Raw genomic sequence first — 24,185 nt, forward strand, 5'->3', positions numbered from 1 at the left:
GTGGTCGCCGTTGTTGCTAGTCTCGTTGTCCGCGATAGAAGTGATGTCCGCTGGTACGTAGCAGTAATACTTTTAGGTTCAAAATCAATTATTTGAGGCGATCAATCAGTAGCTTATTTTATCTTACATAAGTCTGCAAGTTAAATTGCACAGCTAATAGTACAAAATATTCCTTCTATTTTTTTGCCCCTTGGCAGTACTATTTTGATAATCCAAGTGATCATATCTGCACTAAAGCAAGTGATTGATGCACAAACATTTATCTTATGTGATACAACATCACACGGGCTTCAGTTATAATAGTCCCGTAGCCCCAGAAGTACGACGTAGGAAAAGACACACAGGCCGGCCGACAGAAGGATAAGACTACTCTGTACATGACAGATACTGAGGAACAAGGAGGTGTGGAGAGCTTGAACTGTTCCCCCGGCCACCTGCGGGAGGAAACTTCATCACCTCTTGGCTGGACCACTTCCCCGCTTGTTCGTATTTAGGTTTGATCCTGCCTGTGAACTTGCCAATAACCGCCCTGCCGTATTTTACAGTCCTCATCTTTGTTCTACAGGGCAAGGGCTTGTATTGTAATGTTGTCACTTGTTAGCGGCTAGCAAATCGTTAGATAATGACTCTTGAAAGATTCAGCGTAGTAATCAGTGTAGTGCGTCTGCTACGCTCAAAAATTGGATGAACCAGTTGGTGGTGAGTGTTATGGTTCAAGGGCTGAAACTTAATGCACCGCAGAGGACCAATCATTTCGAAGCTTAAGCCCAATTTGGGCTCGCCACTCAGAGGATATGAAGACGTTAAAGTTGCTAGTCGAACTCTATGGCAGCCAGCGAGTGTTGCCTCTGTACTTACCTTGACGCATCCTAGATCTCGAAGTCTAATTCACTGTTTCGCTTAGTTGTAGCCTATGAAGGCGTACCGTTGAAATCAAACAGTGACTAGGGACACTTCACCTGGCTGCGTGTTGAGGAAAACCTTCCTGCCACCAAGAAGGTCATTCACGTGAGAAGCTGTTTTAAAACAATTATATTCCCCTCATTCAATAACTTTCATGTCAGAAAGAGCGTTGGTGTCGTGATGAATCCACCTGACATTCACCAATCACGTGAGCATGCGACACATAACATGGTCGGCCAGCCCTAAACGACATTAGCTCATTTCAGAACGCATTCATATAAGCAGAGGCTTTATGTAGAAGATAGAAAATATCTCGATTTAACACCAAAAATTGTACCCCCAACCTTTGCATGCAAAGTGACCCCGGTGATCTCAACATTCAGGCACTTCTGTTCAATCCAAAGCCTTGCAAAAGTCCCACGACATACACCACCACGACTCTGGACTTACGATGTTGCGCATTCGATGCCGGCAATGGCCAAAACGAAGTTATTTCTCACTCAAAACTCAATCTTGCTGCATTAGTTCAGTCTGTCACTTAACATCAGCGGAACTGGACATGTAGTTTGGACATCTGGAAACAAAAGCTCGTCCACAGCCCAGCTTGGCTTTACAAAAACCGCTTGCGCCACAGTTCCTTCGACCACAATTCTATAACCCAGGATCATCGACATGGACTACAATCGAGAGCAACAACGGACAAAACTTAATGAGGGGTAGTGTGCTGAAAGTCGTGTCGTGGAACATCGATTTCTCTAGTGCGGGGATTGAGGCTCGGGCAACTTCAGCACTGGAACATCTTCAAGAGCTGTTTGGAGAAGTCAAACATCCATTCGTTGTGATGCTTCAAGAAGTGCGCCGAGAATCGCTTCAAATTATCCTGGAGAACTCCTGGGTGCAGCAAAATTTCGTCCTCTCAAACACTGAGGCTCCTGAGTCTCTTTACACGGATATTCCGGGAGATTCTTTCATCGTTAAGCGCCTCGACTGGAGAGCTGCCCCGTATTTTACTCTCTTCATGATCTCGAGAAACCTGAAAGTAGAGAATTGCTTCCGTGTCCCCTTTGTGACTGAGATGGGAAGGGATGCACTCTTGGTTGACATCTCTGTATCCAGTGCTGGAAAACGGACCAAGTCGAAAGAATGTCTTCGCCTTTGTACGACACATCTAGAATCACTCTGGGAGGGAAAGGCCTACCGCCCCGGTCAGCTAGGCTTGATTTCAACTTTGCTGAAAGGGGAACCCACCATGAAATCCAAGGTCGTGGCGGGACTTGTAGGTGGGGATATGAACGCAATCGACCGGCCGGAACATGATTTCCACAGAGCGATTGATGTTAACCTGCAAGATGTCTGGGAAGATGTCCCTGCACCTGTAATACCGGTTCTGAAGCCATTCAAAAAAGACTTGACCTATGGCCGTGCAAGAGGAAATACGTGGGGATACCAATCGAAAAGGTCTAAGAATCGAAAACGGATGGACAAGTTCCTATATACCGGGTCCCTCGAAATCGTCGCACTTGATGAACCCCAAGATGTAACTGGAAGGCTAGGGCGACTTGGCATTGGGTTGAAAACAGAGATAGGTGTGTGGGAGAGAGAGTTCAAGGAAACGCTTTTCGTACAGCGAAAGGGTGTAAAGAAGCCACTAAAGGAACAATAGTCAGAACATATGATTGCGAGAATGCGAGCAAAGGGCTGGCATGGCGGGAGGGGATTAGTCCACACGAAGATAAATGGTTGGGTTAGCGACCATTTCGGAATTTCAGTTGGTGTCAAAGTTATCAAGGAACGGCAGTCAACCCCATGAATCGGTTAATCGATTTTCCTTATCCTTCCCGAAAATTCTTCTCGCTGATGAAGTCCGGAACGTGATCACGTGAATGCTACATATGCACAGGTGCTCTATTCCTTGTGAAATCTGTGCATTAAAAAACAATAATTCTTACGAGGTGCATCTGCTCCATTTCTACTATTACTTCAAGCGTCTTGCTGCTTACTCCCTTGCTCAGCCCAGCTTTTCTTTCCATAGTACATTCTTCAACACCTGCTAAGCGACCAGCCGATATCTAGTTTTCATATATTACCTCGAATTCTAATGAATGCTATTTTTCGCAGGTGATCTCTTGAGAGCTTCCTGTTGGCATCTGTCCATTGTTGTGTGTACCCCTGGTTCACTTAGGATACTCCCTCTGCTCGACAGCAAGGCTTTGATGCAAAATACTCATCTTGTTCGATACAACATCACACGGGCCTCAGACATAATGATCTCGTGGTCGCGGATATAGTGAATACTGTCGCCCGGTTCAAACAAGTGGCAAAAACCCCTCAGCCAAGTCTCACCAATTCAGCTAAGCGACAAGAACATTGAGCATGACGGATCTCCACTACATTCGGCTGGAACTGATAAGTGTTGCCCGGTTAATGTTCTTTAAATTTACGGCACTTGGCTAATGTCTTCGCGGTTTCAGTCAAATCACCTTCTGGGGTGATGGTGAACAGACTTTACTTTCCCTCCTTTATTGTGGAGCATCAGTCAAGTGACGCTTTATGGTATGAATCCTATGCTCTTCGCATACCTAGAGGGTAAACAACTATAAGAAGCTTAATCCTCTCTCTCGTTTCGAGGATATTCGATTTTACTTTACCATCACCTCCGCTTGTTCTCTAAAGTCCCAAAGACCACAGCCTTTTTCGTCACAATGTTACTCACAACCGTTACCCTTCTCTTTGCCGCACACGCTTTTGCTTCTCCAATGCAAGTCGAGGAGAGACAAAGCTGTCCTAAGATCCACATCTTTGGTGCCAGAGAAACCACCGCTCCAGCTGGATACGGTACAGCTGGCACAGTCGTCAACTTGGTTCTCAGCGCCTTCCCCGGCTCAACAGCTGAAGCCATCGTCTACCCTGCATGTGGTGGACAGTCAAACTGCGGTGGAAAGAGCTATGCTGCATCGGCTTTCGAAGGGACTGGGAACGTCGCGAAGACAGTAAATGCATATAACACCAAGTGCCCTACCACTCAACTGGTGCTAGTTGGATATTCGCAGGTAGGTACCCACAGTCAGGAAACAATGGGCCATATGTATCAGTATTAATATCTTCAAGGGCGGTCAAATCATGGACAATGCTTTCTGCGGCGGTGGAGATACCAACATCGGGCTTTCAGACACCAAGACACCCATCCAAGAATCAGCTATCCAGATGATCAAGGCAGCAATCTTCATGGGCGATCCACGCTACATATCTGGCCTCCCCTACAACGTTGGTACTTGCACAGCAAAAGGAGTATGCAATTCCTCTCAGTGATCAAGGTCCCCTTACTAAATGTCAATAGTTCGCTCCTCGCCCAGCTGGCTTCACCTGCCCAGTCGCAGCCTCAGTGAAGTCGTACTGTGATGCTGCAGATCCGTATTGCTGCAATGGAAACGACGCCAATGCGCACCAGCAGTATGGAAATAAGTATGGACAAGCTGCTCTTACTTTTATCAAGAGCAAGTTGACTACATGAGGAGGGTCAAAATTCTAGGAGTTGCTGCATCGACAATTTGTACATATCCCGGTACCTTCAGATCCAAAAAAAAAAAAACAGGACCTCAATTTGAGCAATAAATCGTTGTCCCATTCACCGTGATCTTGACAAAGGGAAAAGTATCAGAATCCTCACATAACGTTTCTTTTAGCCGAATAGCCATGTGGTACGGGTGGGTTTTGAGGCTGTCCCCTTGCGGCTTCGGTTAAGTACCCCGCGTTTTGTAGATGTGGGGTAATTTGCCTGAAAACACTGCCCCCTGTTCAATGCTGAATTTTCACGGATGTGATTTTAAATTTGGAGTAATGATACACAGACGGCCCCCCCCCACACGCCCCCCCCTTGCAACCAATAGAGGACTACTATCATACTACTTAGCACATTCACACTTATACTACTTATAAGTATATTTCCACAGGTTAGGGTTAGTTAGGGTTAGTTAGGGTTAGTAGGTTAGTTAGGGTTAGAGCGTAGGTATAGCACGGGGTCCCCTCTGGGGGTTTGCTAACCGGAGCGTGGGAGATATGTGATTTTTTTGCTGTTCGAGTTATTGTACCTTCGCAATTGCTAGAGATTCTGAAGCTTTTGATTCGTTTGACAAGGGGGGGGGCGTGTGGGGGGGGGGGCCGTCTGTGTATCAATCCTCTAAATTTGAGCCGTAAGCTCCTGACGATATATGGAACAGTAGTGACATGAATCTGTGCGGTTCATACAAGCCCTTTCTTGGACTTTCAAATGTTGTACTCAAGCATAAAGTAGTCGTGTTCAGTGGTTCAACGCAGCTTCTCGCCTGCTCTTTGATAAGTAGCCCTCTTCCCACATTCCTCTACTCTTCCTGTACGGTCGTAACAAGCCTGCCCGATGAGCAATCTATACGAAACTTCTGTTCCCTTCAGAATCATTGCCGCGTTTATTTTACTCCTTGACTCTTCAGCCCAATTGTTGCCTGAAAGCACCCAGACTCAAATCATCAGCCAGGTAATTAACTTTCGCGAGACCGCAGCATTTGAACTCTAATGATGATCCGAACAGGCGGGATTTGAAGATATACTTCAGAGTAATGGCACTTAGAGAACCATTAGAATGAACAAACAACGCTCGTTCTCAGACCTCAATGTCAATCAGCGTATCCATGCCACTCTAAGTCACCTCCAATGGGACCACCTCGGCTAATTAAAGGGGGCTTAGCGACGACCCTGCGAAGCAATACGTGGCGAAGCAAGCGATCTACCAACAACTATATCCACACCTAAACTCAAGTCTCTTTCATGTGAAAACTGCCAGCGCGGCAAAAACAAGGTTAAATTGGTCCAAATGTGGCGGGGTTATTCGCAGCAAGAAAGTTTACAGTTGTTCCTGTCAACTTCCCTGCTTGGTTCGGTTCTGCTGCTCGTTAGTCAGCATCCCGCAGTGACATCATTGGCCCCCTCGCTTGGTATCAACGTGTTTGCCTCGTCATCCTGACAGCCGAGCTGAGCCACAGGTGAACGAGTCCATGCGAGGGACGAACATCTCGAATGAATATATATCCAACTATCCTTCATCGATAGCTCGAAGTTCTATTTTCCACAAACTCATCTTCAACCCTACCCCACCAAGTCTTCTCCTCTCCCCTCACTATCACCCACCACATCCATCAACATGCCAGTCTGGGAGAAGACCAAGCATAGCAGCAAAGCTGCCTTTGACAAAGGATGGGCAGCTTTCGAGAAATTGGGCGCTCCAGTGAACAAACTCACAAACAAGATCGGATCCGAAGCATTCTGGCCACAAGGACTGGGTCCAGAATCCGACAAGGCAGCACGTATCCTGAAATCCTTCTGTAGTGAGTACTCCCCACTTCCGATCAGGAAGTCTCTAACAAGAACAGAGGATGGATTCTACAAAGATGAGCCCGTCACAGATAATCCAGCAGTGGCAGGCCCAGCAGCACCTGGCCCTGCAAGGACAGGTGCTGTCCCAGCAAGCGGTACACCAACAGGGCCTCCAACTCCGGGCTACACAAACACTAGCTCCGACAAAAAGCCCACGTCTCCAGGACCGAAGAACAAGCCCAAGGTACTTGTCAAGATCCCACAGAAAGTCATCCAGAACTGCGTCGGTCTCGCCATCTTCACAGTCATGCGAACCGGCCTTTGGGTCAGTGGAGCCGGCGGTTCCGGTGTTCTGATTGCGCGCAAGGAAGACGGGAACTGGGGTCCTCCATCAGGAATCCTGATCCATACCCTTGGTGTTGGATTCATGGCCGGTATCGATATCTACGATTGTGTCATCGTCATCAACAACCGTAAGGCACTGGAAGCTTTCAAGACAATGCGTGTTTCTCTCGGAGGAGAACTTTCTGTCGTTGCGGGCCCACTCGGAGCCGGAGGAGTCCTTGAAGCGGAGCTGGTGAAGAACAGCAAGAAGCCAATCTTCAGCTACGTGAAGAGTCGTGGTCTGTACGGTGGTCTTCAAATCGATGGAACGATCATCGTGGAGCGAAACGATGAAAATGCCAAGTTCTATGGGGAGAGATTACCAATTTCGAATATCCTGGCCGGACAGGTCAAAAATGTTCCCAGGGAGACGAGAATGTTGGCCGAGGTCGTCAAGCAAGCGGAAGGCAGAACCGATGTTGATCCAGTGGTTTTGGATCAAGCTTCTCACGTTCCTCCTCCGTCCGACCTGGAAGTCGAGAAAATGAGCGAGCCGACACAAGATCAGAAGAACAATTTCGCGCCTCCACCTAATTACGACCCCGCTCACGTTGGTGCAGCTGGAGTGGTATCACACGACGAGAAGACCGGGTATGGAAATCAAACCTACGGAAATCAAACCTACCCAGGACAAAGCCACAGTGATAATGCAGCCTTCGCATCTCAATACCCCAACCAGTCTCAAATCTACAACGACCCCTCCAACTACAACACACAACACCAAGCCTCCTACCAACCAAACGCTCAAAACCCCCAAACCCCAACCGGACAATCCACCTTCGCCGCCGCCCCCAACCAACCATCCACATCCACATCACACACCCCTGGCGTCGACAAAGACGGTTTCCCAACCTACGACCCAACCCTCTACGACGCCACACCCCACACAACAGGTAACCAAAACCCAAACTCATTCGCAAACACCAATACACACCCAAATACAAGCACATTTCCAGAACCTCTCGGCCAGCATCCTCCAACAAGAACAGATTCAGGATTCGCTGCTCCGCCCGGTCCGCCACCTGGACATAGTGTGCAGAGGACGGATTCGGGATTCCCTGGGCCGCCACCAAGATCACCCAAGAGAGATGGTGATGTGAATATGGGAGGGGAGGGTTCGAAGCAGGATCCGGATGGGCCGCCGAGGTATGCTTAGTTTGATGGCGTCAGTGGGGATGGGAGACGGTAGAATTTAGAGGGAAGACGGGATATGTTGGAGCGTTGACTATTTCTTGATATCAGATTATTTTGCTGAGCATTGCTTTTGAGTTTCTTCTTAGATGATTCCCTCTCAATGGACTTTATTACGTATCAAAGATCCGGTTGAAGTTACACACGTGACTTGTTTGTCGGTCAGCTGATTAGCTTCTTGACGAAATGTTTCCTTGTTCCTCGCTTCAGTCTTCGCAAGCAATTAGAGCACAAACAATGTTGCGTTAACAAAATTCAATTGCGTTTCCTCGACTCGATAATCCTCTCCATCTCTGGCTCAAATGCTGCCAAGGTGAGGCTGAATCGTGCGGCTTTTGGTGCTACCTACATGCCTAATTCTCTGTACACGAAGGTGGATTTAGGGATCCATCTATTTGCCTCATACAAATGATATTCCTCCGTCATTTAATCTTATCTGCTCATGAGTATTCATGGACTCGGCCACGATAGCTTCATTTGGCAGGGCTTCACAGTCATGTCATCGCCATCAAACACTCCACAAAACGATCAAACTGAGCATTTACACATGCCTTGTAGCAAAAACAATGTCTTCCATCATCAAGGCCATCTCAAGATCCTCTTCTGAGGCAGACCTTTCACGAAACCCTTCCCACGAAGCCCGCCGACAACTCTCATGGCTTAACTACTGCGCCAAGAACCACAAGTCCTGCAATGAGCCCTGGGAAGATGAGTTTTTCCCAACTCGTCTGGTGGACGTAAGTTCCTTTCCATTTATACGACTTATCAAAACCAAAGATTTGGAAACGAGAGATCGGAGATACGTTGCACTGAATTACTGCTGGGGCCTGCCAATGCAAGATGAGGGCAAAACCGTCCTCGCAACCCTTGAGGCCCACCAGAATGCAATTGTGCTCGAGAAACTCCCATAACACTAAGAGATGTAGTCGAAGTCACGAGATCTCTTTCGTTTCCATTCATCTGGATCGATGCGTTGTGCATCATACAAGATAGCAGACCAGATTGGCAGTACGAGCTGGAAAACATGGCCAAGATATACTCTTGTGCCTACCTCACTATCGCTGCAGGAGTGACGCATACATGTCAAGAGGGTTTCTTCTAGACTTCTCGTGTATCACGGCATCTTAGAACGCGATCCATACTGCCGGATCCGAAGAAAGTCTCCACCGACGAATCTTGGATTCCCAAATTCTTCAAGACACCGTTCTTCACGCGCGGCTGGACACTCCAAGAGCGCGAACTATCCCATCGTGCCATCATTTTACAGCCGAGCTCGTCATCTTCGAATGCAGATACCACACCAGACGCTACGAGACCGGAACAGCACATCACTACTTACTCACCATGCCTCCAGAAATTTCCAATAGACACCTCCTCACGACCGATGTACGGCAGTTCCGACTTTTCGATAACGATCAAGAGCGTACATGCATGGTCTCTGTCAAAAGCCTAGACAATAGCCAGAATTGGTATAAATTATGGCATCGTCTAGTAGCCGAACACTCGGTTCGGAAATTGACAGACCAAACAGACAAGCTGCCAGTGATAGCCGGAATGGCAGATAGGATGCAAGGCTGGTTCAAAGAGACGTATTCTGCTGGCTTATGGGCTGAAAACATGTTGGGGGAGCTGTTGTGGCAGCGGAGCTCGTCAATTAAAAGTATCATCAACACTTCTGACGACTTTGGTGCTCGGTACGTGGCGCCGCCATCGTGGTCGTGGGCTTCAGCCACCTTTCCCGTTTTCTAATCACCACGAGTTAGGCATATTTGGAAATAGCGTCGTCGAGATCCTTGAGATTAATGTCGTTCCTTCGGGCAGCAACATTACTAAAGGCAAGCTTGCTTCGGGGTACATCACGATTCGAGCCAAACTCAAAATTTTACAAGCGAGATCTATAAGAGAGCCGCTAGGTGTGGGGGAGGACAAGCTCTGTAGGACTTCCGATATCGCAAAGGTCGATGGAGCCAAAGAGGATATCTGGAATTTTTGGGACCGGACTTTTGATCAAGATCGAAGACGAGAATGATATTTTCGTCGCTGTTCTTGTATTCAGAGAGCATGGACGACAAAACGGTGCTGGTCTGGCGTTAAGAAAGATGGATGATGGGACGTACAGGAGAGTAGGAGTTGCGTGGTACATTGGCCGTGTGTTTGTCGAGGGGCTGGAATACTCGGATATCGTCATTGTTTTATTGTCTGAAACTTTCTCTCTACATTCAAAAGTGACGACACTGGCACGGCCGGGGTGTTATTATCCTAGACGACAGGAACGGCACTCTTTCACGTTTTCCTCCCAGAGAGACTAGTCATCATCCCTATGGGGGTTTCAGTGCAGACACGCACTTTTTGCAGGTACTGTCTGTAATCAGGCGTTTTTAATGTATTTTCTGTCTGTATTTTAATTTATTATCTACATTTTCCCATTCTAGATTCTCTGATTTTCATTGGATTTCTCTGATCTTTGAAGTATTCCCTGACTTGAGCTAATATCCAGACTTTAGCTGTAATTCTAAGCGTTTTCCCTTAGAAATCGTTCCTTTTCTCTATTTTTATCTCCCTCTAAGGTCTCTAAGGTGAGGTCTCTCTCCTCTTCTCATTTCTAAGCGTTCCGAAGGAGTACAAAGTATTATAAGTAGTAAAGGGTCTCTATTTAAGTTCGTGTTCTACATGAAACACAGAAAGTCTAAGCTACCCAAGCTCCCCTGCCTACCCCCAATACGCTAATCTGTCTGCATTGCTTTGATAAAATTACTGCATGCATTGTCTGAATTTTATCTATGTTTTAATACTACTGAAAAATCAGATAAAATACGCATAGAATATAGTCGTTGTCTGAAAATAAGACCCTATAGGGCATCGTAAGCGAGGAAGTGTTTGAGAGCCATAGCCACTTGACAGGGATGGGGTGGGATGGGGGAATGCAACGACGACATACCTCCGTACAGCGAAAGCGAATCTATTTCCGGTAGAGTTGTAGATGATACCGAGGCTGAGGGTTGAGCTCTGCCTAATAATAGTAGTAGTCTCTGATAATAGTTACTTTACAAATGGTAAAGTTTGTAATCGTGTGCATCCATTGTGGTGCAACAAGGTTTCGGGTCCTCGCCCAGCGACAAAGTCCGAGTTCGGGACCAGCACTTTCGACGGCTGGGATTTCCCGGACCATACAGTTCCTGCCTGGTCAGTAAAATCTCAGGATAGATCAGTGAAGAGATCTCGATGACTTCAAAGTCTGTAGGCTATTATGATAATACTTAACAAAAGGCGATTCTCATCTCCAGAAGGAAAACCCGGGGATAGATCATTGCCCCTCCTCCCGATCCCTTGATTTCAAGGGAACCCCACAATCGGCAAGGTTGGACTGCAGCACGCCAAGCCTATTGGAGGGAAATTGACATGGGTTTATTAATCTGCGTATAAACAACGGACAAACCTATAGCGAAAGTTTGTAATGGGTATTCTTGACGGAAGAAACTAAATTTGTATCTCGTATAAGATATGTGGCAATCCTCCATTTATTGGCACCTTGGCCTCATTGCTTGATCGTCGGTGTCGTTCATCTGCACATATATTCTGGTCATTATGATGCTCAATATATTTTCCGCTTTAGCCTTGGGAGGCTCCCTCATTGGTATTGCTGTGGATGCACAGAATGCGTTTCCTGGCGCTGTGGGATTTGGTGCTATTGCGACGGGTGGAAATAGTGGGACGAGATATCGTGTCACGACGCTTGCGGATTCCGGAGCTGGATCGTTCGTAAGTACAGATCGTTTTTGAATCTAAAAAGGCAGACCATTCTGGAGACTATAATTTGTTTCATCCCCTTTTAGTACATTTGAACGAACGTATTGAATTGTGGTGGGCATGAAGCTGACATCCTGAGTAGCGAGATGCCGTGAGCAAGTCAAATCGCAACATCGTTTTCGATGTTAGCGGATACATTGTTCTCAAGTCTGCTGTGTCGCTATCCTCATCCATCACTATTAATGGACAGACTGCTCCTGCACCCGGCATTGGTATTATGGCTGGAGAGGTATCGGCAAGTGGCAAGAGCAATATCATAATCCGAAGTAAGCGAGCTCCATCTCGGCCAACCAAAGCACAGAAAAATTGTCTAACAGAAATGAACAGATCTTCGAATGAGGCAAGGGACCTTGGATAAAGACAACGGCAAGAGTGCATTCAATATGGGAGGAGCTAAGAAGTAAGTGAAATCATAACTTGAGAGTCTCATTATTGACAATTCCCCAGCGTCATCCTCGACCACTGTTCAGTCGCATACGGACAATGGGATTCCATCGACGGCGTCGGCATAACCAACATCACCATCTCCAACTCTATCATCGCCTTCCCCATCGGTCAACAATTCGGCGCCCACATCGAAGGCAACCAAGCCACGTACTACGGCAATCTCTGGGTAAGCGGCCACAGCCGCCAACCCCTGTCGAAGGCCAACTCCCAGTACATCAACAACGTAGTCTACAACTACCAAGCAGCCTACACTGTCGCCAACACAGGCGAAGTCTTCAACCACGACATCATCAACAACTATTTCATCGCAGGACCGAGCACGACTTCAGCCAGTAATTACTACTACCAAGTCAATGCCGGGCAGAGTGTGTATGCCAAAGGAAACTATGCGGATACGAATAAAGATGGTGTGTTCAATGGAGCGCTGGAGAATAAAGTGGGAAGCGCGAAAGTCCTGACTGCACCCTGGGCGCGCGATTCTGCTGCTATGGCGTCGAGATCGGCGGCAGATGCGTATAAGTATGTTCTTGCTAATGCGGGAGCGTCGCCAAGGGACGAGGTTGATGCTTTTGCGGTCAAGACCGTGCAGTCTCTGGGGAAGTCGGGGGTTATTTATAAAAATCAGGCGAATACGGGGCTGAGCAATGGGGGATATGGAAAGCTGTGATGGATTCGTGTGAGAAATTTGTCTCGAGGGAAATACAACTCTGAGTTATCGTTCTTGGTTCTCGTCTTGTCCGCCAATCGTCTGTTCCCGTTCTTGTCCCCGCTAAGCCTGTGACATCGAAATCGAGCAAAACAAACCCCTCGCTTACCAATCATCGAATCCTCGCAAACCGTCTACGGCCATCAGACGGCTGCGTAATCTATTCATCGACATCCTCTTTCTCTTCCTCATGTTCATCTTCCACGTCATACGCCTCGCCTCCAGCCCTTTGTTCCTGTCGTTGATCTTCCCCTTCCATTCCTGCTTCGTATCCTTCTTCCGCTGCCTGCGCATCCCCCGTCACACTCTGTCCAAATATTCTCTCGTATAGATTCCTATACTCGTCTCCCTCACCCTCACCACCCTCATCACCCTCCTCGTACGGATTTTTATACTCATATCCCTCCCCCTTTTCACCCTCATCGCCCTCATCACCCTCATCGCCCTCCTCACCCTCCTCACCCTCCTCACCCTCCTCACCCTCCTCATCACCCCTAACCTCTTCATCCTCATCCTCATCCTCATCCTCATCCTCATCCTCATCCTCATCCTCATCCTCATCCTCATCCTCATCCTCATCCTCATCCTCATCCTCATCCTCATCCTCATCCTCATCCTCATCCTCATCCTCATCCTCATCCTCATCCTCATCCTCATCCTCATCCTCATCCTCATCCTCATCCTCATCCTCATCCTCATCCTCATCCTCATCCCTCACCACCTCCCTTTCCTTCCCTTTCCTTCCCTTTTCTAGCTACTCTCCTCCTCGCCCTTTCCGCCCTCCTCGCATCACTCGCCTCCTTTGCTGCCGCCCTCGCAGCCACAACTTCAGGCGGCACGAAATCCGGATGATGCGCGCACCCGAACGGTGCTTTCCCGTTATGATTCGCTAATCTCTGTTTACATTTCACCGTCGAATTGTTCTTCCTCGGAGCGCCGCAGAGCGTGTTTTCGTTAGGCTGGGGTAGATGGTGGTGGAGTCGCTGAAGTCGGATGAGTCGTAGCTTACGGAGGAATTAGGGCTGTCTGTGTTGGAGTTTGGTTCTGATTCTAGAGGTGAGGCGGTGTTTGGATTTGGGAGTTGTGGGCTGTCGTCGGAATTGTTGGAGTGAGCGTCGGATTCTGCACCTTCGCCCTCTTCCTGTCCTTCCGGGTCTTCATCATTTTCGTCGACATTTTCCACGTTCCTGTCACTGGATACTTCGGAATCAGTGTCTGTACGCGATTGGGACGCCTTGCTTTTTGACGTCGGGGCTTTGAAATCAGTCGGGCTGGGAGGATCGGGCGTCCAATCGTAGGGTCCCTTTCTGATGCGAGGTTGGGAAATCGGCTCGAGTTCGGGTGGTTTATAAGCCAATTTGGCTTTCTTGTAGGGAACTGTTGTGGGCGAAGGTGGATCTGGAGTGTAGACGGTCCGCGATGGTCCAGCTACGGGGGATTCTTCTTCATGAGTGAGGAGAGAGCGCTTTTTGGGAAGTCATGGAGATGTTAGTGTAATCTTTTGAGACTTTTAGTGGATGTACCTACATGTTCGGCTTTCTAGGCGGCATCGTGATGATTGTTGTCTATTGTTCGATTGTCGAGAAAGGGAGGCGGAACTCAGATATGGTCTCAACCAAAAATCGTTTTACATAGCACTTCACAAACAAAGCCGTTTTGCATTTTACCGAAACTTGATGCCGGATGCATCGCATTTGTGTGAAAAGGTAATGCTTGGGAAAATGTTGCAAGTTTAACTCAAGCCGCGACGGATGCGTCCGTTGAGGACAAAGAAATGTAACACTTGGCCCTCCAATCTAGTCCATCAGGCATCTTGCATTGTGAAAACCTTCCTAAAGACTTCAAATGATTATATCATTTTGAAAGAATTGCACTTCATGGTGAATATAGCGCGCATATTTGTGTATCGTTGCGGCTGAAACTTCCATTTATGGGGGAGATGCATCTCAAGACAACTTGGTTTCGAGATATCTTTCATGCGTATGATTGATACAGACTTACCATGCACATTGCGCGTGCATGAGGCACCCAGTTGCCTGGAACCTTCGAATACATGAACATTGACGAGAGCGAATGAGTTACCAAACAACAATTTAGAAACAAAAAATAAACATATAGATTCAGTTGGATGAAGAAAAATCTCACTAGATCAATGAATAAAAATAGCAGGATCAAGATGGGGCTCATAGCATGAACTTGTTCTTGGAGCTCGAGCTGGGTGCGACGCCAATAGATTCTTGAGAAAAGCTGCAGATACAAAGGGATTGCATCCGCTTCAATGTAAAAAATTCAAACAGCGAAACAACTGTCAGATTCTTTGTTGATTTAGCTCGTAGTGTCCCAGAGCTTTGAATACTGAGCTCTAGGAATGAAAGATGGGATTCTGCCAGTTTAGTAGGTTCCTGTTCATTTTCGGATGTGGATGTGGATGCTTTTTACCAGCTCTCACCTGCACAGGGCAAGCGGCATCTCCAACCTATCACACGTCACATCGCGAACAGGCCCCAAAGTTATGGATCAGGAGGGCCAATAATTCGATATGCAATCTGCAATGCACAACCATATCAAGGATCCCAGTCCTCCAGCCTCAATCATAAATCAATTAAGCAGCTGGCCCCATGTTGATATTCGGCTGGCCCGCCCTAATCTAGCCACCAAACCGGGATTGGCAGGTCCTCTGCCCCTTGGCGAGAGGGGCAAACCTGGGCAAACCCCACAGTATCACCAATGTTTATCAGCATTAAGACTTTGCTCCACACTTTCATGCAAGCTTCCGGACGCCATAAGGCTTGGCGAAGTCGTTATCGCCTTGGCTCCTGCTGTGTTGAGTGAGAGATGCGAGCTTCTGAGAAGTAATTACCACATCGCGTCATGTCGGTCTTGCTTGGTGTATGCTTATCCTCCAGGCAGAGGCGCAATGTTTTGATTTGTGGATAGAGGTACCGCCCAGGAGTGTGCGGAAGTGTCCGAATCTTGTCAGTGCTTGTACCTGTTCGCCTGAGCTCGGCGATCCAGGTACGAGTGCGGGGTGTATGGGTACACTGAACTCCTATCCTCGCTTGGTTGGAGCTTCTTTTCCCTGGGCCCTGTACTTCCGTATGTAGCTACGGCTCCGCGACAGGATCTTCTGTTCAACCACTGACAGCTCGCAATCTTGTAAGCTCTATATGAGCCAAGAGGAGGCTGCGAGCTCGTGATGGTACCTTTGACCTTTCCGTATGCATATCTTATGCCGCGTCCCGCTGATGGCTTTGGATTAGACACCAAGTAGGCAGGTATTTGGATGTTGAGCCGGCTGCCAAGCAAAGAATGCTCGTAAAGTGGCAATTGACAGGTATAGGACATGGCAGCAGGGTTGCAATCGTGGATTGAGATCGACAAAGCAGGCTGGAGGGGAAGACTGGGGAGTAGCTTCATATAAGTATGAAGCTCCCCTTGGATGTCTTTTTTGCTTCTGCACTTCATTCCTTTGTACCTGCTTTCAGTCAAGTCAATTCGCAATCATGAAGCTCTCCATTTATGCCAGCGTTCTCGCGACCATAGCTTCTCTTGTCGAAGCCGGTCCAGTAGCTCGTGCTCTCCCTTTGGTCGAGTCGGTAGGTTTTCTCCATGATTGAACCGTTATAATGAAGCTGATCGATTGGCCATAGAACAAACTCCGCAGAGTCTTGCTTCGCTCGGAGCTCCTTGCTAAGGGAAGAACTCTTCAGAACTTCGCATATGCCACCGCGGAACGCAATCGCTACATTGGAACACCAGGACACAATTCGACTGTCAACTGGCTGTATGACACCCTGGTAGCAACTGGATACTACGATGTGTATTTCCAGCCATTCAATGTTGAGTCCTCTGAAGCGACAGGCACTGCCAATGGTGCTCCATTGGCCGTCATTCCAATGACTGGCACTCCAGCTGGAAATCCATCTGGAGCGCTCGTTAACGTCGCAAACGTTGGCTGTGACGCTGCGGACTACCCAGCAACTCTCGCTGGAAAGATCGCTTTGATCAGCCGTGGAACTTGCCCATTCGCTCAGAAGGTATGTATTCTTCCAGCATGACTTGATTGAGGATATCTGCTAACTGTTGCAGGCCGAACTCGCGAAGGTAGCTGGTGCCATTGGAACGATCATCTACAACAACGTAGCTGGAAACCTGGATGGTACACTCGGTGGCCCAGGTAACTTCGTCCCCACTGTTGGCATTACACAAGAGGCCGGACTTGCACTGGTTTCCTCTGGTGGAACCGCTTTCTTGAATGTTATTGTCACAGTCGAGAACACGTAAGTAACCGAAATTGCTGTCAAAGGAGTTCCCAGCCTGACTCGTAACAGTTACAATGTTATTGCCGAGACCAAGGGAGGAGACCACAACAATGTCATCATGGTTGGTGCCCACACCGACTCGGTCCAGGCTGGACCAGGAATCAACGACAACGGATCTGGCACAATCGGTATCTTCGAAGTGGCCCTCAAGCTTACCGCATTCTCCGTCAACAACGCTGTCCGCTTCGGATGGTGGTCTGGAGAGGAGGAGGGTCTCCTTGGAGCCGAACACTACGTCGCTGGCCTCACTGAAGAAGAAGCTGCTAAGATCCGTCTCTATCTCAACTTCGACATGATCGCCTCACCCAACTTCATCTACCAGATCTACGACGGTGACGGATCAGCCTTCGGCATCTCCGGTGCTCCAGGATCCGCCGAGGTTGAGAAGCTCTGGGAAGATTACTTCAAGAACGATGTCGATATCGCCACTGCCCCTACTGCTTTCGACGGCCGCTCTGATTACGGTCCATTCTTGGATGCTGGTATTGCTGCTGGTGGTCTCACCTCCGGAGCTGATGAAGTCAAGACTGCTGCGGACGTTGCCATCTGGGGCGGAACTGCTGGTGCGATCTTGGATCCTAACTACCACACTGCCAAGGACACCTTGGAGAACCTCAATGTTGGTGTTTGGATCCAGATGACTAAGGGTATTGCGCATGCTGTTGCTACTTATGCTCGCAGCTTTGCGTCGCTCCCACCAAAGGGTGCTAAGCGAAGTGTGGAGAAGCGGGATGTTACTTTCCAGAGAAAGGGTGGAAAGTGGGTGTATTAGAGAGATTTGGATGAAAAGTAAAAGATGGACAGATATCTGTATTTGATAATGTTTATATACGAAGACAATGAAATATGATCGACGTTCCAGAAACCAACAATGCAGGAGTGTGAGGGAGACTGGAGTTGCCTACAAAAGTTTTAAGAACGAGCCTTACTCTTGTGGGATATAGACGGGAGAAACCAACATTGCGAAGGATATACTGCTGCGAGAATTGACAGGCCAAAAACATTGAGATGCTAAAAAGAAGGAAGAGTCGAGATTTCGACGAAGATGAAAGCCCTGATGACTAATCATTGCCTGACCTCACAAAAGCTCGCTCTCCTCATCCCGCTGCTGCTTCTTCCGCAATGCAACAACAAAAGCAAAACAACGAGTGATCGCCACAGACCCAACATTGACTTCCCCACGATCTCGAACTGCCTTGATACATTTATATACGATAGAGCCAGAACCCTTCCTCCCAATACAGTTTCTATTCCGCAGTCGACGAACAAGGACCAAATTGGACTGGAGCTCGAACCTCAGAATACGAGAGCGTTGCGTGAATACCAACGCCCACGGCACTCCATGCAGTGCATTGTCTGCAGCTCACGAGCCATATCATTCGTGCCGTACAGTGCGAAGTACGGGGTGATTTTAATTCACGAACCATGCGCTTCTTGTCAGGAGTTGCGAGAAGGCAAATGTAGGTAGGGAGGGGTAGGTGGGATGTCCTTCAATTCAACTTCAGTTATCAGTCCTCTGTTCAAGATCGTGTTTCACGCACTCGGTTTCCAAGATTCATTACGAATCCTGTTTCTATTCCCACTCCTCATGTCTTCTATATCTGCAGATTTCTGCCCCGTCAATGGCCTAGTAATCGTGTTGCTACTAGGTACGTATGCGCTCTGTACTCGCTCTTACAAAGGCAACTCGGAATAGCAGGACGTCTTTCGGCAATTCCTCATAGCGACTCGTCAAAACAATGCGAGCGGAGATTCGAACTACCCGATGCGAAAGCTACTACAGAGTGGACGAAGTTGGTTGGAATACGAGGTTGAACCTGCCAATAACCAGGTGTATGGGTTATCTGCTGCGTACTTGATCAGATCTTCGCATATGCGACGCTGCTATAGACAGAGAGCTTTTCTATCGGAATTCTATACTGCCCAGAGTGATGAGAACGACATGAGTGCATCGGTGGAAGATGCCGTCAACAGCCGCGCCAGAGGCACAACTACATGATGATCGACCTAAGCAAATACAACCATTTTCGTCCGGTCAGGGCCATCAGTAGGCCTGTGTAGCCAAAGATTTGGCAATGGGAACATTCTTCAGAGACAATTGGAGCGAGGAGCAAGAGCACACCCAGCACAAATATATCATCAATTGGACATGTTGCTGCAGAGGCCATTGAAGTAGCTCAATTGTGCCTAACCACGCGGCAGCAAAGAAAATGAAAGGAACAACCATCCAGACGCCGCTGCCGACCCAATCCATCCTATCCAAAGCGAATCCAAGAAAAGGGTATCCAGTACCAGTACTCCATCAGTCCATATCCTACGAACACCCAACCAAACAATGCTCCATCCATCCTTGTGTTCACGCCGACTCATGGATCGCAGAAGTAGAAGAAATTCGCATCCGAACTATGCAATGTAGGTTCCGATGCTGACACTGAAGCGGTTGCAGCTTCAGCCTCTTGCACTACCGCCGACGCTGCGGATGAACCAGCTTTCGCAACCGCTTGACATTCCGCTGTACAGTGGGAATCACGTCAGCATGTTTCTTCCTAACACTCAAGCCTACCGCACATCTCCTCTCCTCAACCAACCTTTCTCAACTGATTCCAGGAACAGGAAGCTTTCCACAAACTGTGACGTGCGAGGAACAACTCACATTGTTGATCATCACAATCCCCAACCTTGATCCCACCCGAATTACTCCCGTCTTTCGAGTTCGCTAGCGTAGCACACTTGTTATGCTGCAGACTACACGATCGCGAAGCGGCGCTCCGGAAATCAGTGAATGTTGTGCCGTCTACTTGGAAAGGTCGCTTTGCGTCCGTTGTCGACGTTATGGGTTCTGCGGGTATGCCGCCAAGGGCGCTGCTGAATGTCTAGATGGGCAGTGTTAGAACGTGAAATGGGGTAGGCAGATACGGTGGAGGCAGAGGTAGGTGATGCCGCAGGATGATACAGAGTGAGGAAGATGGAGACGTACCTGCAGATTCCCGGATTCGGCGCGAGTGCGTAGAAATCCTGGGAAGTTGATTGCGAGGTCTGGTCCGGCGAGGACTTGAGTTGCTAGACTCGCTATTGCGAGGGATATGGCTGAGATATGCATCGTGACTTCTGGCTTCCTCGTGTCGTTCTGCTCATCCAACTACCGAGGTAAAATGCTTTCGATGAACTGAGTTTCCTACTAAACGGAAACAATGCAGATGAACATATGACCTGTTCAAACGAATGACAACACCAAATAAGTCCAAAAGATCGTGCGAAGAAGCGGAGGAAGACCTGGTATTTAACACAGAACCAAGTTCAAGGTCCAGATCCAAGAATCAAAGACAAGGCATTCTGACAGCGGAAAGAGTAGCGAGTAGCGTCGAACGAAAAGGAAGCATGACAGACAAAATCGCCTTTATCTGAAGTTCCAATTCCAATCTCGATCGCCTGTCGTCTCAAGTCTCGAGTCTCATGTTAGTTATCTATTTAGCCTTCTCCTTTAGTGTAGCCCTGTCAAAAGCTTAACAAGCTTGCGAGTGGGAATCGACGATAAAGTAGGGAGCGCATTGAATGGGGCGCGTTGCAGTATCGTTTCGGAGTCCGGATGTTTTCTTGAGACGGGGATGAGACCCCTCGAATTTCGTGTCTGAGCACGGCGCGTAGGAGGGGAGAGGCAGAAGCGAGTTTGAGGGGGCGGGAGGACGTGCACGTGCACGTGTGCTTGATGGTGTGGTGCCACGGGGAGCGAGTTGCGAATGGTTGTTTAGCGAGGGGTTTGTTGATGGCTTTACGAAGGGGCATTTCTCCTGCTGTATTTTGTCGCTTGGTAAGTTTATTCAGGGGTTCAAATTGTGATGTGCTTAACGTAGAGACGCAGGAGAGGATGCAAGTATCTCTTGACCACGAGCTTCACATCGGAAGCTTCATATCAAGCAAATGACAGCGGAGAATATTCGAATGTAAACATCTAGCTAGAAATTTGGAATTCATCCACGCTACCAAGTTGCAGAGAGAGGTCCATCTAGAGGGTCGCGGACAGCAAGAGTAGAGGCCCGAGTCCTCTTTCTTCGATCACATTGCCAAGACCGATCAGGATACTTTGTGAAGTCAATTGAGGCAATTATGCAACCACTAATAATACTTCCCAGCCTACCAAATAAACACAACATCTCAACCAGAATACCACGCAATTGACTTTAACTTTGCAAAGAAAAAGTGCCACTTCATGACTACAATTCCAAGATATTTTACCTACGATCGATCCGCATCCACCTCCCAAGCCCGAAAAAGCCACCGACGCCGCCACTCCAGCCAAGGCCAAGCCTACCCGCCGGATCAGCAACCCGTCTCGGCAAGCAAATCACCACGTCGACTCTCCCATCAACCAAGTCCCTAGAAGACGCGAAGATTCCTCCACGACTTTCCAGCCATCGAGCTGGACTTAACCATGACGTCGCTCTTGAAATCGGGAAACGCTAATGTGGTTTATGTGAAGCTTGGGAGGAGATGGGGTTCTGCTGCAAGGGCATGGCGTGGTGGTGTCAGGATCCATGAGCGAGCTTGGCTGTGATGCGTTTTTGAGTCTTGGGAGTGGACAGAGGGACTTGGCTGGGAAGACTGGGATGGAGGAATGACGACGGCGAAGACTTTTGAATGGGAATGATTGAGGTTTGAGTGTGGGGAGGAGAGGAGATGAGTGGTGGGTATCGGTGGCATGGCGGTTGTTGAGCCGCAATGAGCGGGGGTGGGATGAGTGCTGGATGACATCGTTGGTTTGAGGGTGAGGGCGAGAGAGGACATGATATATCCCTCTGGTGTCCCTCTCCCTATGGACAATACACTCCAAACCGTTCTTTGCAGCTAAACGCCGAGAAAGGATCATTTCTGTGGATCCAACTCAAGATGGATAATAACCGAGCATCTTCGCTCTCCGACTCAGGAACAGCATTCGAAAATGTCCCGATGGATAATCAGACCCGTGGTGTAGGTGCAGGTGCATCGATTGAAAAGGGATCGTATGAGGATGGGAAAGTCCCGTTCATGACGGCGAGGACGTTCTTTATGTGTATACTGGTTTCCATGGGTGGTATCTGTTTTGGGTATGATACCGGACAGGTATGTAACCTGATCAGCTTCTGACTTTTGGTATCCTTGGATTTGGCTGACACAGACACAAAAGATCAGTGGATTTCTGGAGATGGAGAACTTCCTGTATAACTTTGCCGACCAGAGAGAACCTACTCTTGCCTTTACTTGGCGACGATCGGGACTGATTGTTGGAATGGTATGTTTCTTCTTCGTGGTGGAATATTTGATGTCGCTAACAGTGATAGCTCTCCATCGGAACTCTCTTCGGTGCTTTAATCTCTGCACCTATTGCCAACCATCCAAAGGTTGGAAGAAGACTTAGTATATTCGGATGGTGTATGGTCTTCATCGTCGGAAACATCATCCAGATCGCTGCATCATATCCCAAGTGGTACGAGATGATGGTTGGGTTAGGATATCCCCAGTCTCTTCTATCTCCAAGCTGACTCGTTACAGACGTATTGTTGCTGGTCTCGCCATCGGAGGTCTTTCTGTTCTCGTACCTATGTATCAAGGAGAAAGCTCCCCCGCTCATATCCGTGGTGCCATCGTCTGGTAAGTACTTCTGCCTTCCTGTCAAGAGCAAAGCTAACAGTCATAGTTGCTACCAACTCTTCATCACCATCGGGATCCTCCTCGCCAACCTCATCAACTTCGGCACCGAATCAATTTCCAACACCGGATCATGGCGAATCCCCATCGGTATCAGTTTCGCATGGGCTCTAATCCTAGCCATCGGCATCCTCTTCTTCCCAGAAACTCCACGATTCGACTTCCGTAACGGGAAAATCGATAAAGCGCGCAAGACTATCGCGAAGCTCCATGGTGTCAGTGAGAACCATCGTGTCGTAAGAGATACTATGCTTGATCTTGAGGAAAAGCTCGCTGCAGAGGACACGAAGACTGGAATTTTGGAGGTGTTCAAGGGAGAGAGGATGATGTATCGTATCCTCCTCGGTGTTGGAATCCAGGCATTCCAGCAGTTGACCGGTGCCAATTACTTTTTCTAGTAAGTGCTACCAACCTTTGCACCCTTTACATCCGCATACTAATCTTGTTCCCACCAGCTACGGAACAACCATCTTCTCCTCAATCGGTATCGACAACTCCTTCATCACACAAATCATTCTCGGCTCCGTCAACGTCATCTGCACCTTCCCAGGCCTCTACATGGTCGAGAAATTCGGCCGCAGGAGATGTCTTACTATTGGTGCGCTATGGATGGCGATGTGTTTCCTGGTGTTCGCGTCGCTGGGTAACTTCAAACTTTACAATGCGGACGGAAGTAGCAACCAGACCATTGGATATGTTATGATTGTGTTTGCTTCGCTTTTCATTGCGGCGTTTGCTAGTACGTGGGGTCCAATGGCTTGGGCTGTGGTTGCAGAGATGTATCCTGGCAAATACAGGAGTCAAGGTATTGCGTTTTGCAGTGCGAGTAACTGGGTATGCTTTCCCCTCTCTTCAGTTCATTGTCAATGTGCCTAAGCTGACATATTGGCTGTAGTTCTTTAACTTCTATCTCGCCTTCTTCACACCCCTCATCACGGACCAGATCGATTTCGCATACGGATATGTCTTCGCCGGCTGTAACATCTGCGCCGCTCTTCTCATCTACTTCTTCTTAATTGGTTAGTTACTCGACTCCCCAATCGCTACTTTCCATCTTACTCACATTTACTAGAATCCAACGGCAAATCCCTCGAGGAAATAGACACGATGTACTGCATGCACGTCCCACCGTAAGTCCCAACCCATTTCCAACACTCCTCCCTCTGGAAAATTAAATCGAAGCTTACACCTCCTAGGCGCAAATCCACACACTGGACTCTTCCAGAAGACGTTGTTGCTGCTAATGCTCTTGCCCGAGAGCAAGGACAACGCGATCGTGGTTTGAGAGAGCGGAAACATAATCTCGCTAATGGGGGAGAGAAGAATGAAGTTGAGAATGTTGGGAATGGAAACACAGGTATGTTTGAAGGGAGTAGAGCATAGCGTTTCTTGATTTC

General features: G+C 48.3%; 10 protein-coding genes across 10 annotated transcripts; 8 read left to right on the forward strand and 2 right to left on the reverse strand.

Annotated features, from left to right (window-relative positions):
* Window positions 1-1,453: 1,453 nt before the first annotated feature.
* On the forward strand, window positions 1,454-2,709 carry ONS95_004600 (uncharacterized protein). Its single transcript, XM_058497966.1, has one exon. The coding sequence runs from the start codon at window positions 1,613-1,615 to the stop codon at window positions 2,564-2,566; it is 954 nt and encodes a 317-aa protein (XP_058352697.1). The 5' UTR covers window positions 1,454-1,612; the 3' UTR covers window positions 2,567-2,709.
* An 896-nt stretch (window positions 2,710-3,605) lies between these two features.
* Window positions 3,606-4,414, forward strand: AXE2 (carbohydrate esterase; the record flags this gene model as incomplete). The annotated part of the gene is made up of 3 exons (XM_058497967.1): window positions 3,606-3,953; window positions 4,012-4,191; window positions 4,241-4,414. The coding sequence occupies 3 exons, from the start codon at window positions 3,606-3,608 to the stop codon at window positions 4,412-4,414; spliced, it is 702 nt and encodes a 233-aa protein (XP_058352698.1).
* A 1,596-nt stretch (window positions 4,415-6,010) lies between these two features.
* ONS95_004602 (uncharacterized protein) lies at window positions 6,011-8,057 on the forward strand. The gene has a single exon (XM_058497968.1). The coding sequence runs from the start codon at window positions 6,077-6,079 to the stop codon at window positions 7,787-7,789; it is 1,713 nt and encodes a 570-aa protein (XP_058352699.1). The 5' UTR covers window positions 6,011-6,076; the 3' UTR covers window positions 7,790-8,057.
* ONS95_004603 (uncharacterized protein) lies at window positions 8,058-8,854 on the forward strand. The gene has a single exon (XM_058497969.1). The coding sequence runs from the start codon at window positions 8,277-8,279 to the stop codon at window positions 8,733-8,735; it is 459 nt and encodes a 152-aa protein (XP_058352700.1). The 5' UTR covers window positions 8,058-8,276; the 3' UTR covers window positions 8,736-8,854.
* Window positions 8,855-9,168: 314 nt separating this feature from the next.
* ONS95_004604 (uncharacterized protein) lies at window positions 9,169-9,573 on the forward strand (the record flags this gene model as incomplete). The annotated part of the gene is made up of 1 exon (XM_058497970.1): window positions 9,169-9,573. One exon carries the CDS (start codon window positions 9,169-9,171, stop codon window positions 9,571-9,573), a length of 405 nt encoding a protein of 134 aa, XP_058352701.1.
* A 1,836-nt stretch (window positions 9,574-11,409) lies between these two features.
* ONS95_004605 (uncharacterized protein) lies at window positions 11,410-12,745 on the forward strand (the record flags this gene model as incomplete). Its single annotated transcript, XM_058497971.1, has 4 exons — window positions 11,410-11,583; window positions 11,714-11,897; window positions 11,959-12,031; window positions 12,079-12,745. The coding sequence occupies 4 exons, from the start codon at window positions 11,410-11,412 to the stop codon at window positions 12,743-12,745; spliced, it is 1,098 nt and encodes a 365-aa protein (XP_058352702.1).
* Window positions 12,746-12,944: 199 nt separating this feature from the next.
* On the reverse strand, window positions 12,945-14,845 carry ONS95_004606 (uncharacterized protein; the record flags this gene model as incomplete). The annotated part of the gene is made up of 3 exons (XM_058497972.1): window positions 12,945-13,514; window positions 13,794-14,249; window positions 14,786-14,845. The coding sequence occupies 3 exons, from the start codon at window positions 14,843-14,845 to the stop codon at window positions 12,945-12,947; spliced, it is 1,086 nt and encodes a 361-aa protein (XP_058352703.1).
* Window positions 14,846-14,967: 122 nt separating this feature from the next.
* Window positions 14,968-17,971, forward strand: ONS95_004607 (uncharacterized protein). The gene is made up of 4 exons (XM_058497973.1): window positions 14,968-16,380; window positions 16,435-16,821; window positions 16,874-17,064; window positions 17,116-17,971. The coding sequence occupies exons 1-4, from the start codon at window positions 16,288-16,290 to the stop codon at window positions 17,876-17,878; spliced, it is 1,434 nt and encodes a 477-aa protein (XP_058352704.1). The 5' UTR covers window positions 14,968-16,287; the 3' UTR covers window positions 17,879-17,971.
* Window positions 17,972-19,472: 1,501 nt separating this feature from the next.
* ONS95_004608 (uncharacterized protein) lies at window positions 19,473-20,206 on the reverse strand (the record flags this gene model as incomplete). Its single annotated transcript, XM_058497974.1, has 3 exons — window positions 19,473-19,618; window positions 19,760-19,979; window positions 20,084-20,206. The coding sequence occupies 3 exons, from the start codon at window positions 20,204-20,206 to the stop codon at window positions 19,473-19,475; spliced, it is 489 nt and encodes a 162-aa protein (XP_058352705.1).
* A 1,784-nt stretch (window positions 20,207-21,990) lies between these two features.
* Window positions 21,991-24,171, forward strand: HXT1_2 (hexose transporter hxt1; the record flags this gene model as incomplete). Its single annotated transcript, XM_058497975.1, has 9 exons — window positions 21,991-22,203; window positions 22,268-22,372; window positions 22,422-22,585; window positions 22,633-22,731; window positions 22,778-23,185; window positions 23,244-23,622; window positions 23,684-23,807; window positions 23,861-23,918; window positions 23,985-24,171. The coding sequence occupies 9 exons, from the start codon at window positions 21,991-21,993 to the stop codon at window positions 24,169-24,171; spliced, it is 1,737 nt and encodes a 578-aa protein (XP_058352706.1).
* Between the last annotated feature and the right edge of the window lie 14 nt (window positions 24,172-24,185).

Source organism: Cadophora gregata, assembly GCF_030347475.1.
Source record: "Cadophora gregata isolate MNR1 chromosome Unknown scaffold_14, whole genome shotgun sequence".
NCBI classification, from domain to species: Eukaryota; Fungi; Ascomycota; class Leotiomycetes; order Helotiales; family Ploettnerulaceae; genus Cadophora; species Cadophora gregata.